Source organism: Canis lupus, chromosome 9 (assembly GCF_003254725.2).
Source record: "Canis lupus dingo isolate Sandy chromosome 9, ASM325472v2, whole genome shotgun sequence".
In the NCBI taxonomy this organism is placed as follows: Eukaryota; Metazoa; Chordata; class Mammalia; order Carnivora; family Canidae; genus Canis; species Canis lupus.
In genome coordinates this window covers 21,166,210-21,185,312 of record NC_064251.1, presented here as the reverse complement: position 1 = coordinate 21,185,312, position 19,103 = coordinate 21,166,210, and the positions used below count along the sequence as shown (strand labels likewise).

The window sequence follows — 19,103 nt, the reverse complement described above, 5'->3', positions numbered from 1 at the left end:
CTTTGCAAACGTGGAGAGGCCTTAGCCAGCCTGGTTACATTTCTCAATCTTAATTAGTTCTTATGCACCCGGCATCTTTCTGGGCTCCGGGGAAATAACAGTAGACAAAATTCTACCTGCGGGTTCCTACTGGGATTAATAGGCTGGGAATGAGTGGTTGATTGGGGCCTACATCCTGTTTGCAGTTATTTGTGGGTGGCTTCCCCTCCGGCCTCCAGGGGGTGAAGTCAACTTTCAAGACCAGAAAGGCTCCTCCCAGAGGTGGGGCAGGCGGCTGGGGGCGTGTCAAACCAGCAGAAGGGATTTTGCAGAAATGAAAGTGGAAGCAAAGCCTGCAGGCAGAGCCATCAGAAGTGCATGTCAGGCCCAGCTTGGAGGAGACTAAGACACCTCAGAAGGTAGAAGCAAGCGTTTCGTTACAGAGAACGCTGCCACTTTGCGCCCAGCTCTGAAGCCTCAGCCCTTGCCAACCAGACCCCAGGCTCATGTCAGTCTATGATGTGGTAAGTGAGGAGAGTGTTGGGGGGCGGTGGGAGAAGCAGAGGAGCATTCCTCTTGGCTGAGAATGTGCAGGTAGGTATCTCAGGGCCTGGTGGCCGAGTGTCTCTGCCCATCTCTCAGACCTGCTAGAGGTTGGGGGAGAAACACCGCTGCCATTACCTCTCCCCTAACCCATTGCCTCAGAGGCAGTTCTATATCCTGCACCTCAGGAGCTCCAGAAGTCCTCATGTGAATGTGCATTTTTTCTGAGCCAATCCACAGTTCTCTTTCGATACTCAAAGGGCTTTGTGACCCAAAAAGTTTAAGATTCATTCACACCCTGATCTCCTGAGATCTTGCCCAACAAACTTCCCCTCCTTATATTTCATCCTAGAGTTGAAATGGATAGTTCCACACCTTACAGTTCATTTCAGTTGAACCCTGGGCCCTCTTCCCGGTCACTGGAAGACGTGTTACTCCTCAAAGAGCTCACCTTCCCCCTGCGAGCTGTGGTCCTCTCTTTCCTGACCTGTGAATGCCCTGACTCCTGCTAGACTATGACTGGTCCCCTGTGTAGCCTGTTCACCTTTGATCCCTAGACATGCTAGCCCTGTGCCTGGCAGGCAGTCAGCACTCAATAAACAGCTGTGGGATGAATGAATTTCCTCCTCTCTCCAGCTTCTTCAGTCTTTCCCTCCCTGCTACTACCCCGTCTGTTATAAGTACACAGATGTCTCGCTTGGGAAATTTTCATTTGCACCCCAAGTGTATTAAGATCACAGGCTCAGAGCCCCTGGCTGGCTCAGTTGGTGGAGTCGGTGACTCCTGATCACAGAGTTGTGAGTTCAAACCCCACGTTGGGTGTAGAGATCACTTTTTAAAAAAAGAAAAATGGGGCAGCCTGGGTGGCTCAGCGGTTTAGCGCCGCCTTCAGCCCAGGGCGTGACCCTGGGGTCCCGGGATTGAGTCCCACGTAGGGCTTCTGCATGGAGCCTGCTCCTCCCTCTGCCTGTGTCTCTGCCTCTCTCTCTCTCTCTCTCTCTCTCTCTCATGAATAAATAAATAAAATCTTTAAAAATAAATTTAAAAAAAAATAGAAAAAAGAAAAATTAGGGCATCTGGGTGGCTCAGTGGCTCAGTGGTTGAGCATCTCCCTTCGGCTCAGGTCATGATCCCAGGGTCCTAGAATCGAGTCCCACATCAGGCTCCCCATGGGAGCCTGCTTCTCCCTCTGCCTATGTCTCTGCCTCTCTCTGTATGTCTCTCATGAATAAATAAATAAAATCTTAAAAAAACTAAAGCAGGGCAGCCCCGGTGCCACAGCGGTTTAGCGCCACCTGCAACCCAGGGCGTGATCTGGGGACCCTGGATCGAGTCCCAGGTCAGGCTCCCTGCATGGAGCCTGCTTCTCCCTCTGCCTGTGTCTCTGCCTCTCTCTCTCTCTCTCTCTCTCTGCATCTCTATGAATAAATAAATAAATAAAATCTTAAAAAAAAAAACTAAAGCAGATAATCCATAAATTAATACACTAAAAACTTAGCACACTGCTTGGCAACTACTAAGCATACAATATGTGTTTGTTATTTATTTTTTAAGATTTTATTTATTTGAGAAAGAGCATAAGAGATAGAACATGAGTGGGTAAGAGGCAGAGGGAGAAGCAGCTCCCCACTGAGCAGAGAGCCTGTTGTGGGGCTCCATGTGGGGCTCCAGCCCGGGACTCTAGGATCATGACCTGAGCCAAAAGCAGGCCCTGAACCACCTGAACCATCCAGGTGCCCCAATATGTGTTTGTTATTATTGTTATTGCCAACCTTTCAGAATCCCAGTTCCCCAAGATTATCTTGATTCACCTCCATCTTCTACTTCTGCCAAAACTACTCCCTTGAAGAGCCTTTACATATTGGAAGGTAGATTCAGGAAACGCTTATCTTTTAATCACACTAAATTTATTATTGAGAGACAACCTCTGTTTATAACATTTTGCTATTTTCCCAGTTTTTTTATGCCTTTTTTTTTTAACTTTTTTTTTTTAACTAATCCTTACACCCAATATGGGGCTCAAACTTATGACCCAGAGATCAAGAGTCACATGCTCTTGCAAGACTGAGCCAGCCAGTCGCCCCCTATGCATTTTTATGTGTTAATAAATATCCTTATCAAATAAAACTTTTTCCAAAACATTTTTTTAGGATCTTATTTATTTATTTGAGAGAGTGCACAAGCAGGAGGAGCTGCAGGGATAGAGAGAAGCAGACTCCCTGCCAAGCAGAGAGCCCAATGCAGGGCTTGATCCCAGGACTCTGGGATCACGACCTAAGCCAAAGGCAGACGCTTAACTGACTGAACCACCCAGGCACCCGGAAATAAAACTTTTTAAGTCAACAGAATAGGATCATACTTTCTATACAGTTTGTATATCTTGCTTTGGGGGCTTATTGTGAGCATTTTTTCATATCATTAAATGTTCTTCTATATCTTTTAATTGCTACATGATATTTATTTAGCTATTCCTCTATTGTTAATCATGTAGATTTCTATTCGTTTGTTTTGTTGTTTTGTTTTTAATGTAAGCTCTACACCCAATGTGGGGCTCGAACTCAGACCCTGAGATCAAGAGTCATATGCTCTACTGGCTAAGCCACCCAGACACCCCTCTTTTTGTCTGTTTTATTTTTTTATTTTTAAGATTCTGTTTATTTACTTATTCATGAGAGACACAGAGAGAAAGAGAGGCAGAGACACAGGCAGAGAGAGAAGCAGCCTCCATGTAGGAAGCCCGATGTGGGACTCGATCTCGGGACTCTAGGATCACACCCTGGGCCTAAAGCAGGCTCTAAGCCGCTGAGCCACACAGGCGTCCCTTTTTGTCTGTTTTAAATAAAGCCACAATAATAATCTTTTGTATGTGAACTTTGTAAGGCTATTTCTTTATAAGTAGCACTGTTTTTTGTTTCTCAGTCTCGGGATTCATTCTCATTCCTCATCTTAGTTGGCCTGTTAGCAGCATTCGGCACAGCTGCTCCTCCTCCTTGAAACCCTTCTTCACACTCCTGTTCTCCCTCCAGGTTCACCTCCCCACCCCCCATGCTTCTCCCTGGCTGGTACTTCTTCTCCTGACCCTTTGTGTTAAATGCTCCAGAAATCAGCCCTTGGACCTCTCTATGTCTGTACCCCTGTCACTGTTGCTTTCATGTAGTTGTGTGACTTTTTTCATGATCTTCCTTAGTTTTGTGACTTTATCTTCCCTCCATGAATAACTCCCAAATGTATACTTCCGGCCTGGACCCCTTCCCTGAATACTGGATCCCTAGAAGAAACTGCTACCCTATGTCTCTGCTGGAATATCACATAGGCACTTTATACCTAATATGTTCAAAATAAACTCCTAATTTTCTGCCCTAAGTCTTTTCCACCCACAGTCCTCCCCATCTCAGAAAATGGCTCATATTCCCTCCATTTGCTCAGGCCAAAAAGCTTAGAGTCATCTCAGACTCCTCTCTTTCTTCCACACTCTACTTCTGATCCATCAGCAACTTTAATCAATCTAGACTCCACAGCTCCTCACCACTTCCATCCACCTGGTCCAAGCCAGCAACATGGCTTCCCTGGACACTGTAATGGCCTCCTTGGTGGTCTCCCTGCTTGTGTCCTTTCTCCACAGCAGTCTAGCCACACTATAGCTAAGTAATCCTGTTAAATTTTAAGCCTGTCTACGGCTTCCCCCATCACAACATGTCATAGGCTCTACGTGGTCCAACCCCATTTCCTCTGTGACTTCATCTCTGGCCACTATCCTCTCAGTTCCTCTGCTCCACCACCTTGGCTTCCTTGCTATTCCTCAAATACGCCTGACAAACTCCCTTCTCAGGGCCTATGTACTTGCTGTTCCTCTGTATAGAACTTCCCCGTGTACACATGGCTCCTTCCTGCATCTCCTTCATTTAAATGATCAAGTATCATCTCAGCTAGGCCTGCTCTGATCACCCCATTTAAAATGTACTCCAATGTTCTCTCTCTGCCCCTGCTTTGTTTTTCTCCACAATATTACCACTAGTATACGGTAGATTTTATTTATTCTCTTTATTGTCTGATTCATCCTCTAGAACATAAACCCCACAAGGAAGTTCTGTTTTGTTCACGATTGTGTCTCCAGAGCCTAGAACAGTACCCGGCACTTGGTAGATGCTCAGTAGCTAATTCTTTTTTTTTTTTTAATTTTTTTTATTATTTATTTATGATAGTCACAGAGAGAGAGAGGGGGGGGGCGGGGCAGACAGAGAAGCAGACTCCATGCACTGGGAGCCCGACGTGGGATTCAATCCCGGGTCTCCAGGATTGCACCCTGGGCCAAAGGCAGGCACCAAACTGCTGCGCCACCCAGGGATCCCTCAGTAGCTAATTCTTGAATGAGTATGAGCAAGTAGACATCTTACAGCCTCCTTTCCTTGAAGCTCTGCTTCCTCCCTCTTCCCCCTCTGTGTCTCTGACAGTCCCCAGTCCTGGCCCCAGCCCTCTTTATCTCTGACCAGCCCCCCCTTTTTTTTTCCTCTTCCATTCCTTTGTCTCCTCTGCCTCCTGACTAGGTATCCTCAAAGATTAGATTTTTAAGGCTCTGTCCTTCAAACAGTTCTTCCTTCCCTTGGCTTCTTCCATCACCACATGCTGTTCCAAACCAGAGTCCTTTCTACTAAGTCCTGTCCCTGACCCTGTGTGTCTTCAACGGCCTTGGGTTCGGCTTATTTTGGCCCATTAATTAACCCTGACAGACCTCAGGTTCTCCATCTATAACATGAGGATTAATAGGGGTGCCTAGGTGGCTCAGTCAGTTAAGCATCTGACTCTTGACTTTGGCTAAGGTCATGATCTCAGGGTTGTGGGATTCAGCCCCACGTTGGACTCCCTGATTAGCTAAGAGTCTGCTTGAGATTCTCTCTCTCCCTCTCCCTCTGCCCCACCTCCCTGGCTCACACATTCACTCTCTCTCTTTCTCTCTCAAATAATAACTCTTTTAAAAAAATAATAAAAGGAGGATTAATAAAATAGAAAACACTCGGGGATCCCTGGGTAGCTCAGCGGTTTAGTGCCTGCCTTGGGGCCAGGGCGTGATCCTGGAGTCCTGGGATCAAGTCCCACATCGGGCTCCCTGAATGGAGCCTGCTTCTCCCCGCCTATGTCTCTGCCTCTCTCTGTGTCTCTCATGAATAAATAAATAAAATCATAAAATAAAATAAAAATAAAATAAAATAAAATAAAATAGAAAACACTCAACATAGCACGCATTATGTGTCAGGCACCTTTGTTTCCAACAAAATTATATATAGGTGGAAATTGCTATTATGCCCATTTTACAGATGAGGAAACCAAGGCACAGAGAGCTAAATAACTTGCTCATTGTCTTGCAGTCCTAGCTAGGAGGTGCTGGATGTGAGCCCTAAAGTTTATGCTTTTTTTTTTTTTTAAGATTTTGTTTATTGGGATCCCTGGGTGGCGCGGCGGTTTGGCGCCTGCCTTTGGCCCAGGGCGCGATCCTGGAGACCCGGGATCGAATCCCACGTCAGGTTCCCGGTGCATGGAGCCTGCTTCTCCCTCTGCCTGTGTCTCTGCCTCTCTCTCTGTGTGACTATCATAAATAAATTTAAAAAAAAAATTAAGATTTTGTTTATTCATGAGAGACACAGAAAGAGAGGCAGAAACATAAGCAGAGGGAGAAGCAGGATCCCCATGGGGAGCTTGATGCAGGACTCCATCCCAGGACCCCAGAATCACAATCTGAGCCAAAGGCAGATGCTCAACCACTGAGCCACCCAGGTGTCCAAATTCATGCTTTTAAACTGCCACCCAATACCCCTATGATGAGCATAGATAGCGTGAGATTTTTATCTTTATGGGGTAGTTAGGTTGTAAATTGGCAAGTAAGGCAGGAGCATAAAGGTAGTCAAAATTAACCTTAAATCATTTTTTTTAACCTTAAATCATTAACTCACCCCCAAAATATCCAGAATTTATAGTCTTTCAATGAGCTCTGTGTAGAATGGATTGCAGTTTTTTTCAATGGACCACCAGTTGCACATTGGCTTGCATTTAGGAGATAATGTTATCCTGTCATATAAATAATAGCATATATAGTTGAATTCATGTAAGTGACTATGATTGGTCTGTGTTGTCTTTCAGAGGGTCCTAGAAGAGAGAAGTTTGAGTTTGGTGTTGAAGATAGGAGGCCATTTTGTGATACTTAAATTGAGTTGGCATTCAACTATGCCCCGCATCTAGCAGGCCCCCAGTAACCATCGGCTCTCTTCTTTGCCTGTTGGGTCACTGGCTGGCTGGCTTGCTTGCTTGCTTTAAGATTTTATGTATTTATTTGAGAGAGAGAGAGAGAACCAGAAAGATCACAGAGGGAGAGGGAGAAGCAGACTTGCCACTGAGCAGAGAGCCCGATACGGGGCTCGATCCCAGTATCTTGAGATCATGACCTGAGCCAAAGGCACACACTTAACTGATCCAGGTGCCTGGGTCACTGGCTTTCTACCAAACTCTTGACACCTAGGTCTGCAACCTCGACATCATCGTTTCAGTTTGTCCCCTCTGTCTCCTTAATATACACACCCGGAGTCCTGGAGCTTTCCTCATGAAATATGCTCACCCGCACATGCCCATTGCCAGACGCCCAGCCCAGCTCCTGCCACATCCATGGGAATTAGAAACTCAGTGTCACTTCCCAGTTCCTGATGCTGGAGTTCATCCTGCCATAGCTGCCAAATTGCTCCCTTAAACACTGTGTCTACTACCTCACACACCCCCAAAATCTTCACTAGTTCTATTTCCTACTGATATCAAATCTGAACTCTCCTACTTGAATGGTTCTTTGAAAAACTCTATATTTATTGGGGTACCGGGGTGGCTCAATCGATTGAGCAACCAACTCTTGGTTTTGGCTCAGGTCATGATCTCAGGGTCATGAGATTGAGCCCCACGTTGGGCTCCATGCTCAGTGGGGAGTCTACGTGAGAGTCTTTCCTCCCCCTTTACCCTTCCCCCCTGCTTATGCTTTCTCTCTCAAATAAATACATAAAATATATTTTTTAAATATTTTATTTATTTGACAGAAAGCAATAGAGCATAAGCAGGCAGAGTGGCAGGCAGAGGGAGAAGCAGCAGGCTCCCCGCTGGACAGAGAGCTCCACATGGGGCTCCATCTCAGAATCCTGGGATCATGACCTGAGCCAAAGGCAGGCACCCCTAAAATAAAATCTTTTTTAAAAATGGGAAGAGGCAGCTCTGGTGGCTCAGCAGTTTAGCGCCGCCTTCAGCCCAGGGCATGACCCTGGAGACCCAGGATCGAGTCCCACGTCAGGCTCCGTGCATGGAGCCTGCTTCTCCCTCTACCCGTGTCTCTGGCTCTCTCTCAGTCTCTCTCTCTCTCTCTTTCTCTGTGTCTCTCATGAATAAATAAATAAAATCTTAAAAAAAAAAAAAAAGGGAAGATACAGGATCCTGAAACCACATTCCCACATGAGAAAATCTTGGCTGGAGCTGAGAAGAGGATGCCACTTAGGTGGGGACATGCTCTCTCCAGTTTGAGTTCCTAGCACTCCCTGTTATCCACACTGGCTTCCTGGACTCATTGATGTCATCTGTCCAGCCCCTAAAGTTCCCTTATTTATAGAAATATAAAGAACTGGGTGCCTTTCTCACTACCCATCAACCAGTGTTATTTGGTCAAGCCCTGGGTTCCTCTGTTTAAAATAAAGCAAACTCACACTGAACATCTCCAGTGCCCTCTGAAATATGCTCCCATCCTATCATTCATTCACCACATTCATTCATTCATTCAACACACATTTTTGAATGCCTGTTTTGTGCCAGGGACTCTGCCGAACACTGGGGACACAGAGATGGCTAGGATAGAGTCCCGCCTTCCCGAGTGAGCTCACACTTCTCTGAGCTGACCTTATTAATCAGGCCTCCCAACCACACAGTGAACTCGCCAGCTCACGTCTACTCCATCCCACAAACAAAGGTGCATTCATTCGTGTCCCTGGTGTCATTCCCTTGCCCATGTTGTCACTCTCTGTCTCTGGACTTGCTCCAAATCACACGCAGCCTGAAAGGCTGCTTAGTACAGTGGAAAGACCACTAGTCAAGGGACAAGCTGGGAGATGTGGGGGATGTCGCTCCCCCACTCTGGGCTATATTTCTTCACTGGAAAGCACAGATTGGAGTCAGACTGCATAGGGCCGAATGACTTTGGGCAAGTCACTTATCCTCTCTGAGCTTTGGTTTCCTCGTCTGTAAAATAAGGCTAAGGGAATTTATCTCATAGGGTTGTTTCCAGAATTGAGCGATATAATGCACATAGAAAGCTTGGCATATGGCCTGACATACAGTAAATGCTTCATAAATGTTAGCTAATAGTATGATGTGTTGCCATTCTAAGCCTGCATCCCCTTTGGAGGCCTCCCTAGTTATGTTAAGGCCTATGGGACAGTCCCTCCTCCATACTCCTAACATGCTTCACAGTGGGTCCTGTGGGTATGGTGTCTTGGGTACTGTTTCGTACAGACCCGATGGCTGGCCTCTTGTCCCCCACTACCCTGTGTCAGTGCTTGGCACCCTGCAGCAGGAACTCAGTTAGTGTTTGTTAAAGGCATAGTCTTCTGTAATGAACCAACTGTGGCTGCTGCCAAGGCTCCTCCTGCACCCCCCAGACAGTGGCTGAGATGAGGCCAGGTAAGTCCTGAGGAAAGTGGGCCAGGCCCAGCCCAGGGCTGGACTCTCCTTGAGCTGAGCACCAGCTCTGCTGTGGGAAAAGGCCTTCCACTGGGCTCCTTCTCCAGGAAGGCAGGTGGATGTCTGGTCATCTCCCCCTACTAGGCCCTCTGTGCGCTTCAGGAGGAGCAGACCAGACTGATGAGGAGGCTGCAGGAACTGCAGCAGCAGAGGAGAGAGCTCAGGGACATCCCCCCTGACCAGGTAAGCTGGGAGAGAGGGTGGCCTGGTAGAAAGAACTAGAAGTTACTCTCTCTCCTGGCTCCGCCACTTCTTTGCCTTGTGTGACCTCCAGTGTGTTACTTGAGCTCTTGGGACATGTGTTCTCATCTGTAAAGTGGAACTACCAGACTTGCTGGTGTGAGAACAAACTAAGATCTTGGGAGTAAAGTGCCAGTACAGGCTTGGCCTATGTTCATCCACTCATTTATCCAGCTCTTCTTTCAGTAAATGTACTTGTTCCTGGCATTGAGCACAAGGAACACTTTCCTCCTGGGGGGTGGGGGTCAGGCCTCTCCCGCCCCTGAAGGCTGCATCAGCCTCCCTGCCCTGGCCTCCAGGTCCCATTCTCAGTACCTGCACTCCCCCTGGTGTTCCGAGGACACACTCAGCAGGGCAAAGAGGTGCCCACGTGTTTGGTTTCCAAACTGCGGATCTGCTACCCTCTGCCAGGAGGTTCTGCTCTGGTCAACTTTGATGACCCCAAGGGTGAGCTCTCATGAGAAGCCCTGGGAGGGAGGCTGGGAGGCATCCCAGCACTGACCTTGCTGCTTCCTCATGCCAGTGGCTGAGAGGGTGGTACAGCAGAAGGAACATAAAATCGACATAGAGGAATGCCGGTTGCGGGTTCAAGTGGAAGCCTTGGAGCTGCCCATGGTGACCACCATCCAGGTGAGAGAACAGCAGGGTCCTGGGATGTGCAGGGAGTGCCATGGCACTTGGGCACTGGGAAGTGGGGCTGGACCTCTCCTTCATGTCTGCCCCAGGTGTCCACTCAGATAAGCAGGTGGAGCGTGCTGGTCAGTGGGTTTCCTGCAGGGCTCAGACTGAGTGAGGAGGAGCTGCTGGACAAGCTGGAGATCTTCTTTGGCAAGATCAGGAATGGAGGTGGTGAGGTGGAGACCCGGGAACTACTACTGCAAGGGGGTGTTGTTCTGGGTTTCACTAAGGACACAGGTAAGGGCCCTGCCCACAAGTTTCAGGCTGATGCATTAGACTGAGGGACAGCAGAGCCCTTGATGCCAGACGTCCATCCCTCTCTCTCCCCACAGTGGCGCAGCACCTGTGCCAGGTTGGCCAGTTCACAGTGCCACTGGGCAGGCAAAGTTTCCCTTTGAGAGTCTCTCCCTACCTAAGTGGGGAGATTCAGAAGGCAGAGGTAAGTGGGAAGGTAGAGAATCAGAGGCTGGGCAAGGAACCTGTCTGCCAGCCAGAAACTTGCCCAAAATGGGATCAGAGTCCCCAGACTCCACTGCCCTCCCCATTGCCAGCCTCTCCAGCCTCCTGGTCCCTCCCATACCCCCACGGTACCGCCTGTCCCTAGTCCCTGACTCTGGAGAGCCTTTTGCCCAGCTCCTGGCTCCTTTTCCAGATCATGTTCCGGCCGGTGCCCCAATCAGGGCTAGTGCTCAACATTCCTGATGTCCTGGATGGCCCAGAGCTGCAGGACATCCTGGAGATCCACTTCCAGAAGCCCTCTCGTGGAGGTGGAGAGGTGGAGTCCCTGAGAGTTGTGCCCCCGGGACAGCGGGGCCTGGCAGTCTTTACTGCCACATCGGGCTAAGAGCCTACCCTTCTCATTGCCCCCACCCTTCAGCCAAGCCTCTCTAACCAGGCTGGAGTCAGGTGCATTGGGTGCAAGAGATTGTGCTAGTCAACAGCGGCAGGGATTATGGGTTGTACAATGCTGCCCAAGAACAATAAAAGTGGCGTGACCTTCTTCTCATTGCATTTCCTGAAAGGAAACTTGACTTGAGCATGGAAGGAGGAACCCTAACCTTCCATTCTCAAGCACTGGCCTTCCATGAGCCCACCTTCCCCTCCACTCTCAAGAGGCAACAATCAGGACCCAGGGTTTGGCTTTTTATTGACACAAACACAAAGGCAGCTTCGGTAAACCGGGGTGGGGAGGGTTGGGGGGGGTACACGAAAAGCAGAAATCGCACTTCACACGTTCAGGCCTCATTTAGACAATGAAGAGGCTGAGCTCCTCACCTCACCTCCCACTGGCAGTGCCTGGGCAATAACCCAAATTCCACGTCGGAGGGCCGAGGGGGTTATACCCCTCCAGCCAGGAAGTCCCTGCTTTGGTTCCAGCAGCCCAGGTCCTCAACACCCCCTCCTCCTGACCGCCCCCACCCCCACCCCGTTCCATCTCCCCACCCATGTAAACAAAGTTTGGGGCTGAGTTCGAAAAGGCGCCCCCTGCTCTGAGAAGGCCGCGAGCCTCCCTTGATGACACAGGAAATGTGCTTTGATTTTTTTTTTACTTTGGTCCCAGAACAAGAAACAGATGGCACAGCCTCTCAAAGCTCAGGCTGGTAAATGCCACACTTATCTGCAAGGCTGAGAAAGTTTCCCTGCCTTTTTCTTTTCAACCAGCCACAGAGAAATGACAGCCCCAGAGACAGGACACAGCAGAGACCCCAGGAGGCTAGGGCTGGCCCCTGCCCCCCCACCCACTGGCACGCACACAGATTTTTGGCAGTGTTGTGGGACTGGGAGGCAGCAAAACCCCAGCTCCAGCAGAACAAGGAAGGCACTGGGGAGTACGGGGGTAGAGAAGGAGATGTGAGACAGGGACCCCCGCCCCACATGCAAGCACAGGTTTTCCGTTGCTAAGGCACTGAGAACAACTCCAGAGAACTCAGTGAAGGGGGAGGTGGGGGGGGCTGTGTCCCTCCCACAGTTGTGACCTAGGGGAGCAGGTCTGATTCCCACCCCTGTTGTAAGAGGCAACGTTGGTGGAGAGTGGCAGAAAACCTGGAGGTGGAAGCAGCCCAGTTGTGCTTGAGGAGGTGGGGGACAAGAGGCCGCAGAGTTCAGAGGTGGGCCCTGGTTGGCCTGGGCTGAAGGGACACGAGGGCCAGACGGGGACATGCTAGATTCACACAGATTGGCCCCATATCCTGAGCTGACATTTCAATTCTTTGGGGGGTGGGAGGGGTCGGTGTGGGGTAGGGGTGGGAGGGGAGATGAGGCAGAGGTGGAAGCACACAGAACTGGACGGAAAGGGATTGGCTAACCTTGGCACAAAAGCAGCACAGCGGGCCCAGGGAAAGGGTGGGGGCAGGAAGCAGCCGGCCTCCCTCTGACCCTCCCTGTCCCCTTGGCAGGGCCCAGACATCCAAGTGGTCACTTCCCAACCTCTTCCGAGGGCAGGAAGGGGGAGGGGGCAGCCCTGCCTAAGGAGACAGAACAGGGCAGGGGAGAGGTCATCACGACGGAGACCTTTCGGGGGAGAGAGGGCAGTGTTATGAGAGAGGATGAAATGTAAGAGAGTCTGGTGATCAACATTAACGCGGCTCCCCAGTCTCTCTCTTCCCGGGCCATGAGGGTCTCTGCCAGCCCCCCGCCCTAGTTCTCCTTCTCCGGTCCAGGCACCAGGAGGACTTTGCCCACATTCTTCTTCTCCTGCATCTGCCTCATGGCATCTGCCACCTGGAGAGGAAAACAAGACCTGGCTCCCAGTGCCGTCCAGCCCCTCCAGAGAGCCAGCCTAAAAGAGTCCCCCTCCTCTTCTCAGGAATCCCACCCCTGGGACCCCAGCCTTCAGGGCTCCCACCTTGGCCCTCCCTGCAGTCATCACACTCACCTTCTCAAAGGGCCACACAGAGTCAATGTGGGGTTTGATGTGGCCCTGGTTGTACAGAGCCAGGAGGCGGGCCACCACACCACTGACTAGCTCTACCTCACCCTCCAGGTAGCCCAGGTGGAAGCCACACACAGCTCGGTTGGCCGGCAGCAGCTGCAGAGCAGTCACGCTGAACTGATTCCACCATGTGCGTGCCAGGGCCATCAAGTTCCGCTTGGGGCCGGTCAGCAGGTTGGCCATTCCTAAGGGATGGGGAGACACGGCCTGTAAATCCCAGTACCAGGCATGTCCCTGTCCAAATCCATGCTCACCTGCCCTCTGTGGGCCTCTTAACATATCTACGGCAGCAACACGGAGTGCCAGCTAATCCCCCCACCTGCTGGCTGCCAGGCCTAAATGGTCTCCAGCTGACTCAAAAATTGCCCTCATCTTTATTTATTTGTTGACTTTTTTGTGAAACAGTTTTTCAAATGACAATGCAGCTTGCCCAAGAAGCCCAGGACGGTAAGACATAGGCAGGCCAACTGATGATGGATTTTGCATCTGGAATACTCCCCAAACGGGAGAACAGAAAGAACACAGAATTCACTGTGACTTGTAGGAAAAGGAGTGAATGAGAATGACAATAGCTCCACCCCGGAGGCAGCAATCTGCAAGCAGCACCCAACCCGGCTCACCCTCACCCAGATGCTTGCTTGAGCACCTGAGTCCCTGGGCCTCTACATCATGCCCTTTAGACCCACCCTGCTCCCCCTCACAGCCTGCTAACTCACCATAGGTGACCACTTTGCCCATGGGTTTGAGGAGATTGTAGCCCTTGGCAGTATCTGACCCACCCAGGGGGTCCATGACGATGTCCACTCCTGTCACAGAGTAGAGGGGGTGCCCAGGAACAGCATTAGGATCCACAGATCTGGTGCGCCCCTCCCTGTTCTGGGCCACCCTGTCCCTGTCCAAACGCCCACCCCACCTTTGGGGGAGATCTTCTTGATCTCATCCACGTAGTCAGTCGTGTGATAGTCGATGGGGTGTGTGACCCCGTTCTCCTTCAGCACCTCGTGCTTGCTGGCTGAGGCTGTCCCGAACACCGTCACATTCTCCACTGTGCGGCACAGCTGCACGGCGGCCATACCCACACCCCCTGTGGCAAGATGGTTTCATGAGGGGGGATGTGGGGTCACCCCGCCACCGCCCCCTGTTCCTGCCTCTCAAGGACTCTGCTCATCACTTTCATTTTGCCTGGGCTCACGCAGAGGCTTTCTCTCCTCATAACAACATCCAATATCCATGATGGAGAACTGAGGGGAGGGTAGCTGGCAAAGGAGGGGGTGCTGGCTGAGGGCACGTTGCTATGGATAGCACGCCAGGCTGGACCTGGTGCCTGAGTGTTACCACGGCAACAATACTGCAGAGCCCTCTGGGAGCCAGAGGCCGAGGCAGCCTGGTGTTGCCATGACAACCGTCCAGACAGGCTGCAGGGAAGGGGCCCCGAAGGAAATGTGGGTGGGGTAAGGGGGGGGGATGAAGGGAGGAGGCCTGTCACCTGCAGCCATGTGTACCAAGACGCTGTGGCCAGGCCGTAGATTGCCGAAGTCAAAGAGGACCATGTAGGCTGTGATGTAATTGACCAGCAAGGCAGCGGCTTCCTCAAAGGTCATGGCCTCTGGCATCTGGAAGGTCTGGGCTGAGGGCACAGTCACCTCCTCCTGCCACATGCCTGACCGGATCAACACCATCACCCGGTCCCCTACCTTGAAGAATGAAAGAAGAGTATCAGTCGGTCCCTTGCCCGTTCACCCACTGGCAATTTATGACCTTCTACTACGTTCAAGGCCCTCTTCCTGGCAATGAAGTGGCAAAAGAAGCAGCCACAGTAGTCACAGTAATAGTAATAATAATACCACGGAAAATAATAACAACTTACCTTTACTGAGTGCTTACCAGAGGCCAGGCCCAACTCCAAGTGCTATAGTAAGTTTATTATATAAAAACACTCGATTAATCCTTCCCAGCTCTTTGAGGTAGATACTGTCTTTATCTCGACTATAGATTTATACTTCACTATTGTGTAAGATCCCTGAATGCAAGAAGCTTATGGTTAGGGCAGCATGGAGTACTGTTTAAGAGATCAAACTGTTTTGGTTTAAAAAAAAAAGTAAAAAAAAAAAAAAAAATGGGCTCTGCTGTTTATTGACAGTGTGACCTTGGGCAAATAAAAACTATTTAATCTTTTTGAGCTCCAGTTTTCCTGTCTGTAAAATAGGGCAATTATAAGGATTAAGTGGCAAAAAAAAATCATTTGGTAATTTTTAGCTCAGTGTCTGGCACAGAGTAAGCAGTTCAAAGTATTAGGTAATAATAATGATAGGGGGCCATAAAGATCTCTGAGCAGCTTGGCTGGTGCAATAACCTCACAAGAAGCATTTGAGCCAGCACTGGGGGCTCAGAAAACACCTTCACCCAGAGACAAGGGGTTGGGGTGATGTACAAAGACAGCCACACAGCACTAAACCACCAGGAAGAGGTATCCCCTCTCCCTACTCTGGACCCACCCCAGCCACCTGCACAAGAGCCTCACTGCAGGAGGGAAAGGGAGCTAAGAAAACAGAATCTTTCCCTGCAGCTTAGCATCTGGGGTCAAGAGGAGGGCAGAGGAAAGGGGGTAATCTCTGAAGAAAGCAAGGCCTCTCCTCACTCTCTGAAGGCCATGCAGAGGGAAATGTGGGTGCTATTCTAGGACAATCCTGGTCTGTTTTGGTCCCTGCCAGGAATGATGGGAATTCTGTACATTAAGGAGACTTGGGATCGATCCATGGAGAGAGGGATGGGAGTCCCACACACACCTCTTTTGTTTTCTTTTTTTTTTTTTTTAACATTTTATTTATTTATTCATGAGAGACACAGAGAGAGAGAGAGAGGCAGAGACACAGGCAGAGGGAGAAGCAGGCTCCATGCAGAAGTCTGACGTGGGACTCAATCCTGGGACTCCAGGATCATGCCCTGGGCCAAAGGCAGGCACTAAACCACTGAGCCATCCAGGGATCCCCAACACACACACCTTTTCATGTCCCCAAGTCCCCACACTCCATGCACAAGGAGGACTGAAGGCAGGCTGGCATCTGCCCTTGCCAGCACCGGCCTGAGATGAGGTCTGGGGAATGGAAGCATTCCACCCTAGGACTCAGGACTAGCAGACTCAGAAAGAGCTCAGGAGTGCCGGGAAGTGCAGTGGTTAGCCAGGGCTGTGACCAATCTGGCCCAGAACAAGGTTCATCTACCCAGGCTAAAGCCCACTCCTCTGCCCATCACAGGGCAGGGCCATGACCCCTCCTCCTTCCACATCTGGAGGGAAGGAGCGCTCTCCCCACAGAATCCAGCCTCTTACATCAGGTTCTTGCTCTGGACAGGATATCCTGTATTTACTAAGCGGAAAGTGTGGGGAGGGAGGTTAGGTGGGTGGCCTTCAAACATGAACTACAATTCCCCCTTCAACACACACACCAAATTCCTCATAGCACCTTCTGAAGAGTGGGATTACTTAGAAGTCAGTGGAAAGGGTGGAGCCAGAGCTGAATGGAGGCAGAAGCACTTTAAAAAGATGTTTGCATGCACAATAAATCCAAGAATTCCAGCTCTGGGATCTGGGACTAGCAAGAGGAAGGTTGCATCTGAGGGGCCTCTCTTGCAGGGAGCTGATTTAAAAAGAAATCCCCAAACAAATGACTGTGCAAAGGCTTCACTCTAAATCTCTCACAAAATTGCTCATTTGGAACTCTCCGCTGTCCGGGTTTGTGGCCAAGATTAATGATAAACGAAAGGAGAAACAGACCGGCAGAGCTGGGCCAACCTGCTCCCGGTGCCACACCCCCCCACCCCAATCCCCCAGTCCAAATGGGCACCGTCGGGGTTTCTGAGGCGAGGGTCCTCTGGGAGTAAGGAGGAGGCGCGTTCCCCACCCCCACCAACGCCCCCGCCCCCCAACGTTCCCAAGGGCAGCCTGGGGTCGCGGCCCCCAGGCTGAGTCACCGGAGGAGGAGATAGTGCAGTCACGGGATACAGAGAGCCTAAAACAAAGATCCAGAGACCCAATCTCGTCCCCGCCAACCCCAAGATCAGAGAGGCAGTGTCAGGCCGGTGGGAGAGCGGGTGGCAGGCTCCCTCTCCTCCATGATGGGCGTGCCTCCTCTCTTTGGCCCAGCTCTGGGAGGGGCCTCCTCACACCCCCACAGACCACGGGGCTGCATGTGACTGGGGCTCTGGCAGGGTCATGCGTCCCCGCCCAACCCGGACTACATAGGTCCCCAAGCTCCTCGGGGGAAAAAAGGCACTGATCCGTACTCAGGATCACACACCACAATTACCCGGGAAATGTTTCGTGCCAGGGGTACAGGTGGGGTTTTAAGCTGGGAGTTGGCGGGGGGGGGGGGGGGGCGAGGAGGGGGGTAGTTGGTAAGGTCGTTGTGCGCATGCGCCCGAGTGCCTTATTGTGTTTCCCCCCCACCCCCCCAAACTACCACCACCGCCGCCGCTTCTGGGCGGCGGCCACAATTAAAAATGGTCGGGGAAGGGACGATAACTCCATCTCCACTACCTACTCTCCAATACAGACCCAGTTCCCCAGCGCCCTCGACACACAGGTTCCCTTCCAACGCCTTCCACGCCCGTCTATCCGGTGCCAGTTTTCCTCCGCCCTGCCACACCCCCGGCCCCCGCCCACTCGAGACCCACTGCATGGCCTGGGCAGCCTCTCCCCGCCCTGCCAGGGCCCGCTCACCTTGCGGTCGTTGACTCCCTCGCCCACCGCGATCACGACGCCGGCGCCCTCCATGCCCGGGGTGAGGGGCAAAGGCGGCAGCCGGTCGTACAGCCCTTGCCGGGCCATAAGGTCGGCGAAGTTGAGCCCGCAAGCCCGGACGCGCAGCGTCAGCTGCCCGGGGCCGGGGGCCGGGGGCCCGCCCGGCCGGCTCTGCAGCTTCACCTTGTCGTAGCCCCCGAAGCCGGTGAGCACCAGGCACCGCAGCGGCGGCGGCGACGCGGCGGCGGCCCCCTCGGAAGTCGCGGGTGGTTGGGTGTCGCCAGCGGCCTCGGCTTTCGGTGGCTGAGAATGGGCGTCTTCTCCGGCCCCTGCTTCGGCCGCGGCCACCACGGTGGCCGCCTCGGCTGCTTCTCTCTCCGCGGACATGTCTGGGACTCCCGACGTGCGCGCAGCTGGACGGAGGGTGCACAGCTGGGGAGGGCGGGGCGCGCGTCGCAGGCTGCGGCGGCTGCGGACTCCGAGCGGGAGGGGGGCGGGGCACCAGGCGGGGGCGGGGCCTCGCGCGCCGACTTAAAGGGCCAGGGCCATCGCGCGGGTGTAGCCGGAGCGCGGAACCAGGAGACCAGGAATGTCTGGAGAGACCCTGGCGAGGGCATTCTTAAGGTCGTCCAGACTGCGACTTAATTTCCGTATTTATTCATAATAAATCTATGCGAGTTAAGCAATATGTAAAGGACAATCTGAAGAACGATCCCGAAACCTGAGCTTCGGAAAGCCTGGGTGGCTCAGTAGTTGAGCGCCTGCCTTCGGCTCAGGCCATGATCCCGGAATCTGGAATCGAGTCCCGCATCGGGCTCCCTGCGAGGAGCCTGCTTCTCCCTCTATGTCTCTGCCTCTCTCTCTCAGTCTGTGCCTGTCATGAATAAATAAATCTTTAAAAAAACAAAATCTGAGCTTCTATCAGATTTGGGGAGCCAGAGCAGCCCGGGTGGCTCAGCGGTTTAGCGCCGCCTTCGGCCCAGGACGTGATCCTGAAGACCCGGAATCGAGTCCCACGTCGGGCTCCCTGCGAGGAGCCTGCTCCTCCCTCTGCCTGTGTCTCTGTCTCTCATGAATAAATAAAATCTTTAAAAAAAAAAAAGATTTGGGGAGCCAGCCACCTATGGACTAGAACCCAAACAACTAAGCTGTTCCTCAGGCTCTAACTGTACCCACATGTGACCCATTCGTGTGGTCTTGCATTGGTAACTTGGAGCAGGGAAGCCAACTCTAAAACTCTCC

At 51.6% G+C, this 19,103-nt stretch overlaps 2 protein-coding genes across 2 annotated transcripts; one reads left to right on the top strand and one right to left on the bottom strand.

The window, feature by feature from the left end:
• The first annotated feature begins 291 nt into the window (after nt 1–291).
• On the top strand, nt 292–11,191 carry IFI35 (interferon induced protein 35). The gene is made up of 7 exons (XM_025439953.3): nt 292–503; nt 9,358–9,456; nt 9,813–9,960; nt 10,037–10,143; nt 10,239–10,428; nt 10,524–10,630; nt 10,844–11,191. Exons 1-7 carry the CDS (start codon nt 486–488, stop codon nt 11,033–11,035), a joined length of 861 nt encoding a protein of 286 aa, XP_025295738.3. The 5' UTR covers nt 292–485; the 3' UTR covers nt 11,036–11,191.
• A 130-nt stretch (nt 11,192–11,321) lies between these two features.
• Nucleotides 11,322–18,333, bottom strand: VAT1 (vesicle amine transport 1). Its single transcript, XM_025439952.3, has 6 exons — nt 17,841–18,333; nt 14,610–14,817; nt 14,037–14,207; nt 13,840–13,929; nt 13,067–13,308; nt 11,322–12,912 (listed from the first exon to the last, which is right to left on the bottom strand). Exons 1-6 carry the CDS (start codon nt 18,246–18,248, stop codon nt 12,829–12,831), a joined length of 1,203 nt encoding a protein of 400 aa, XP_025295737.1. The 5' UTR covers nt 18,249–18,333; the 3' UTR covers nt 11,322–12,828.
• Nucleotides 18,334–19,103: the final 770 nt, after the last annotated feature.

Coding starts and splice junctions, on each gene's coding strand:
- IFI35 (XM_025439953.3), top strand. Junction 9,961..10,036: donor CAACTTTGATGACCCCAAGG/GTGAGCTCTCAT, acceptor TCCTCATGCCAG/TGGCTGAGAGGGTGGTACAG. Junction 10,429..10,523: donor GGGTTTCACTAAGGACACAG/GTAAGGGCCCTG, acceptor CTCTCCCCACAG/TGGCGCAGCACCTGTGCCAG.
- VAT1 (XM_025439952.3), bottom strand. CDS start 18,248: ATGTCCGCGGAGAGAGAAGCAGCCGAGGCGGCCACCGTGGTGGCCGCG. Junction 13,930..14,036: donor CAAGAAGATCTCCCCCAAAG/GTGGGGTGGGCG, acceptor ACTCTGTGACAG/GAGTGGACATCGTCATGGAC. Junction 13,309..13,839: donor GGGCAAAGTGGTCACCTATG/GTGAGTTAGCAG, acceptor CCCATCCCTTAG/GAATGGCCAACCTGCTGACC.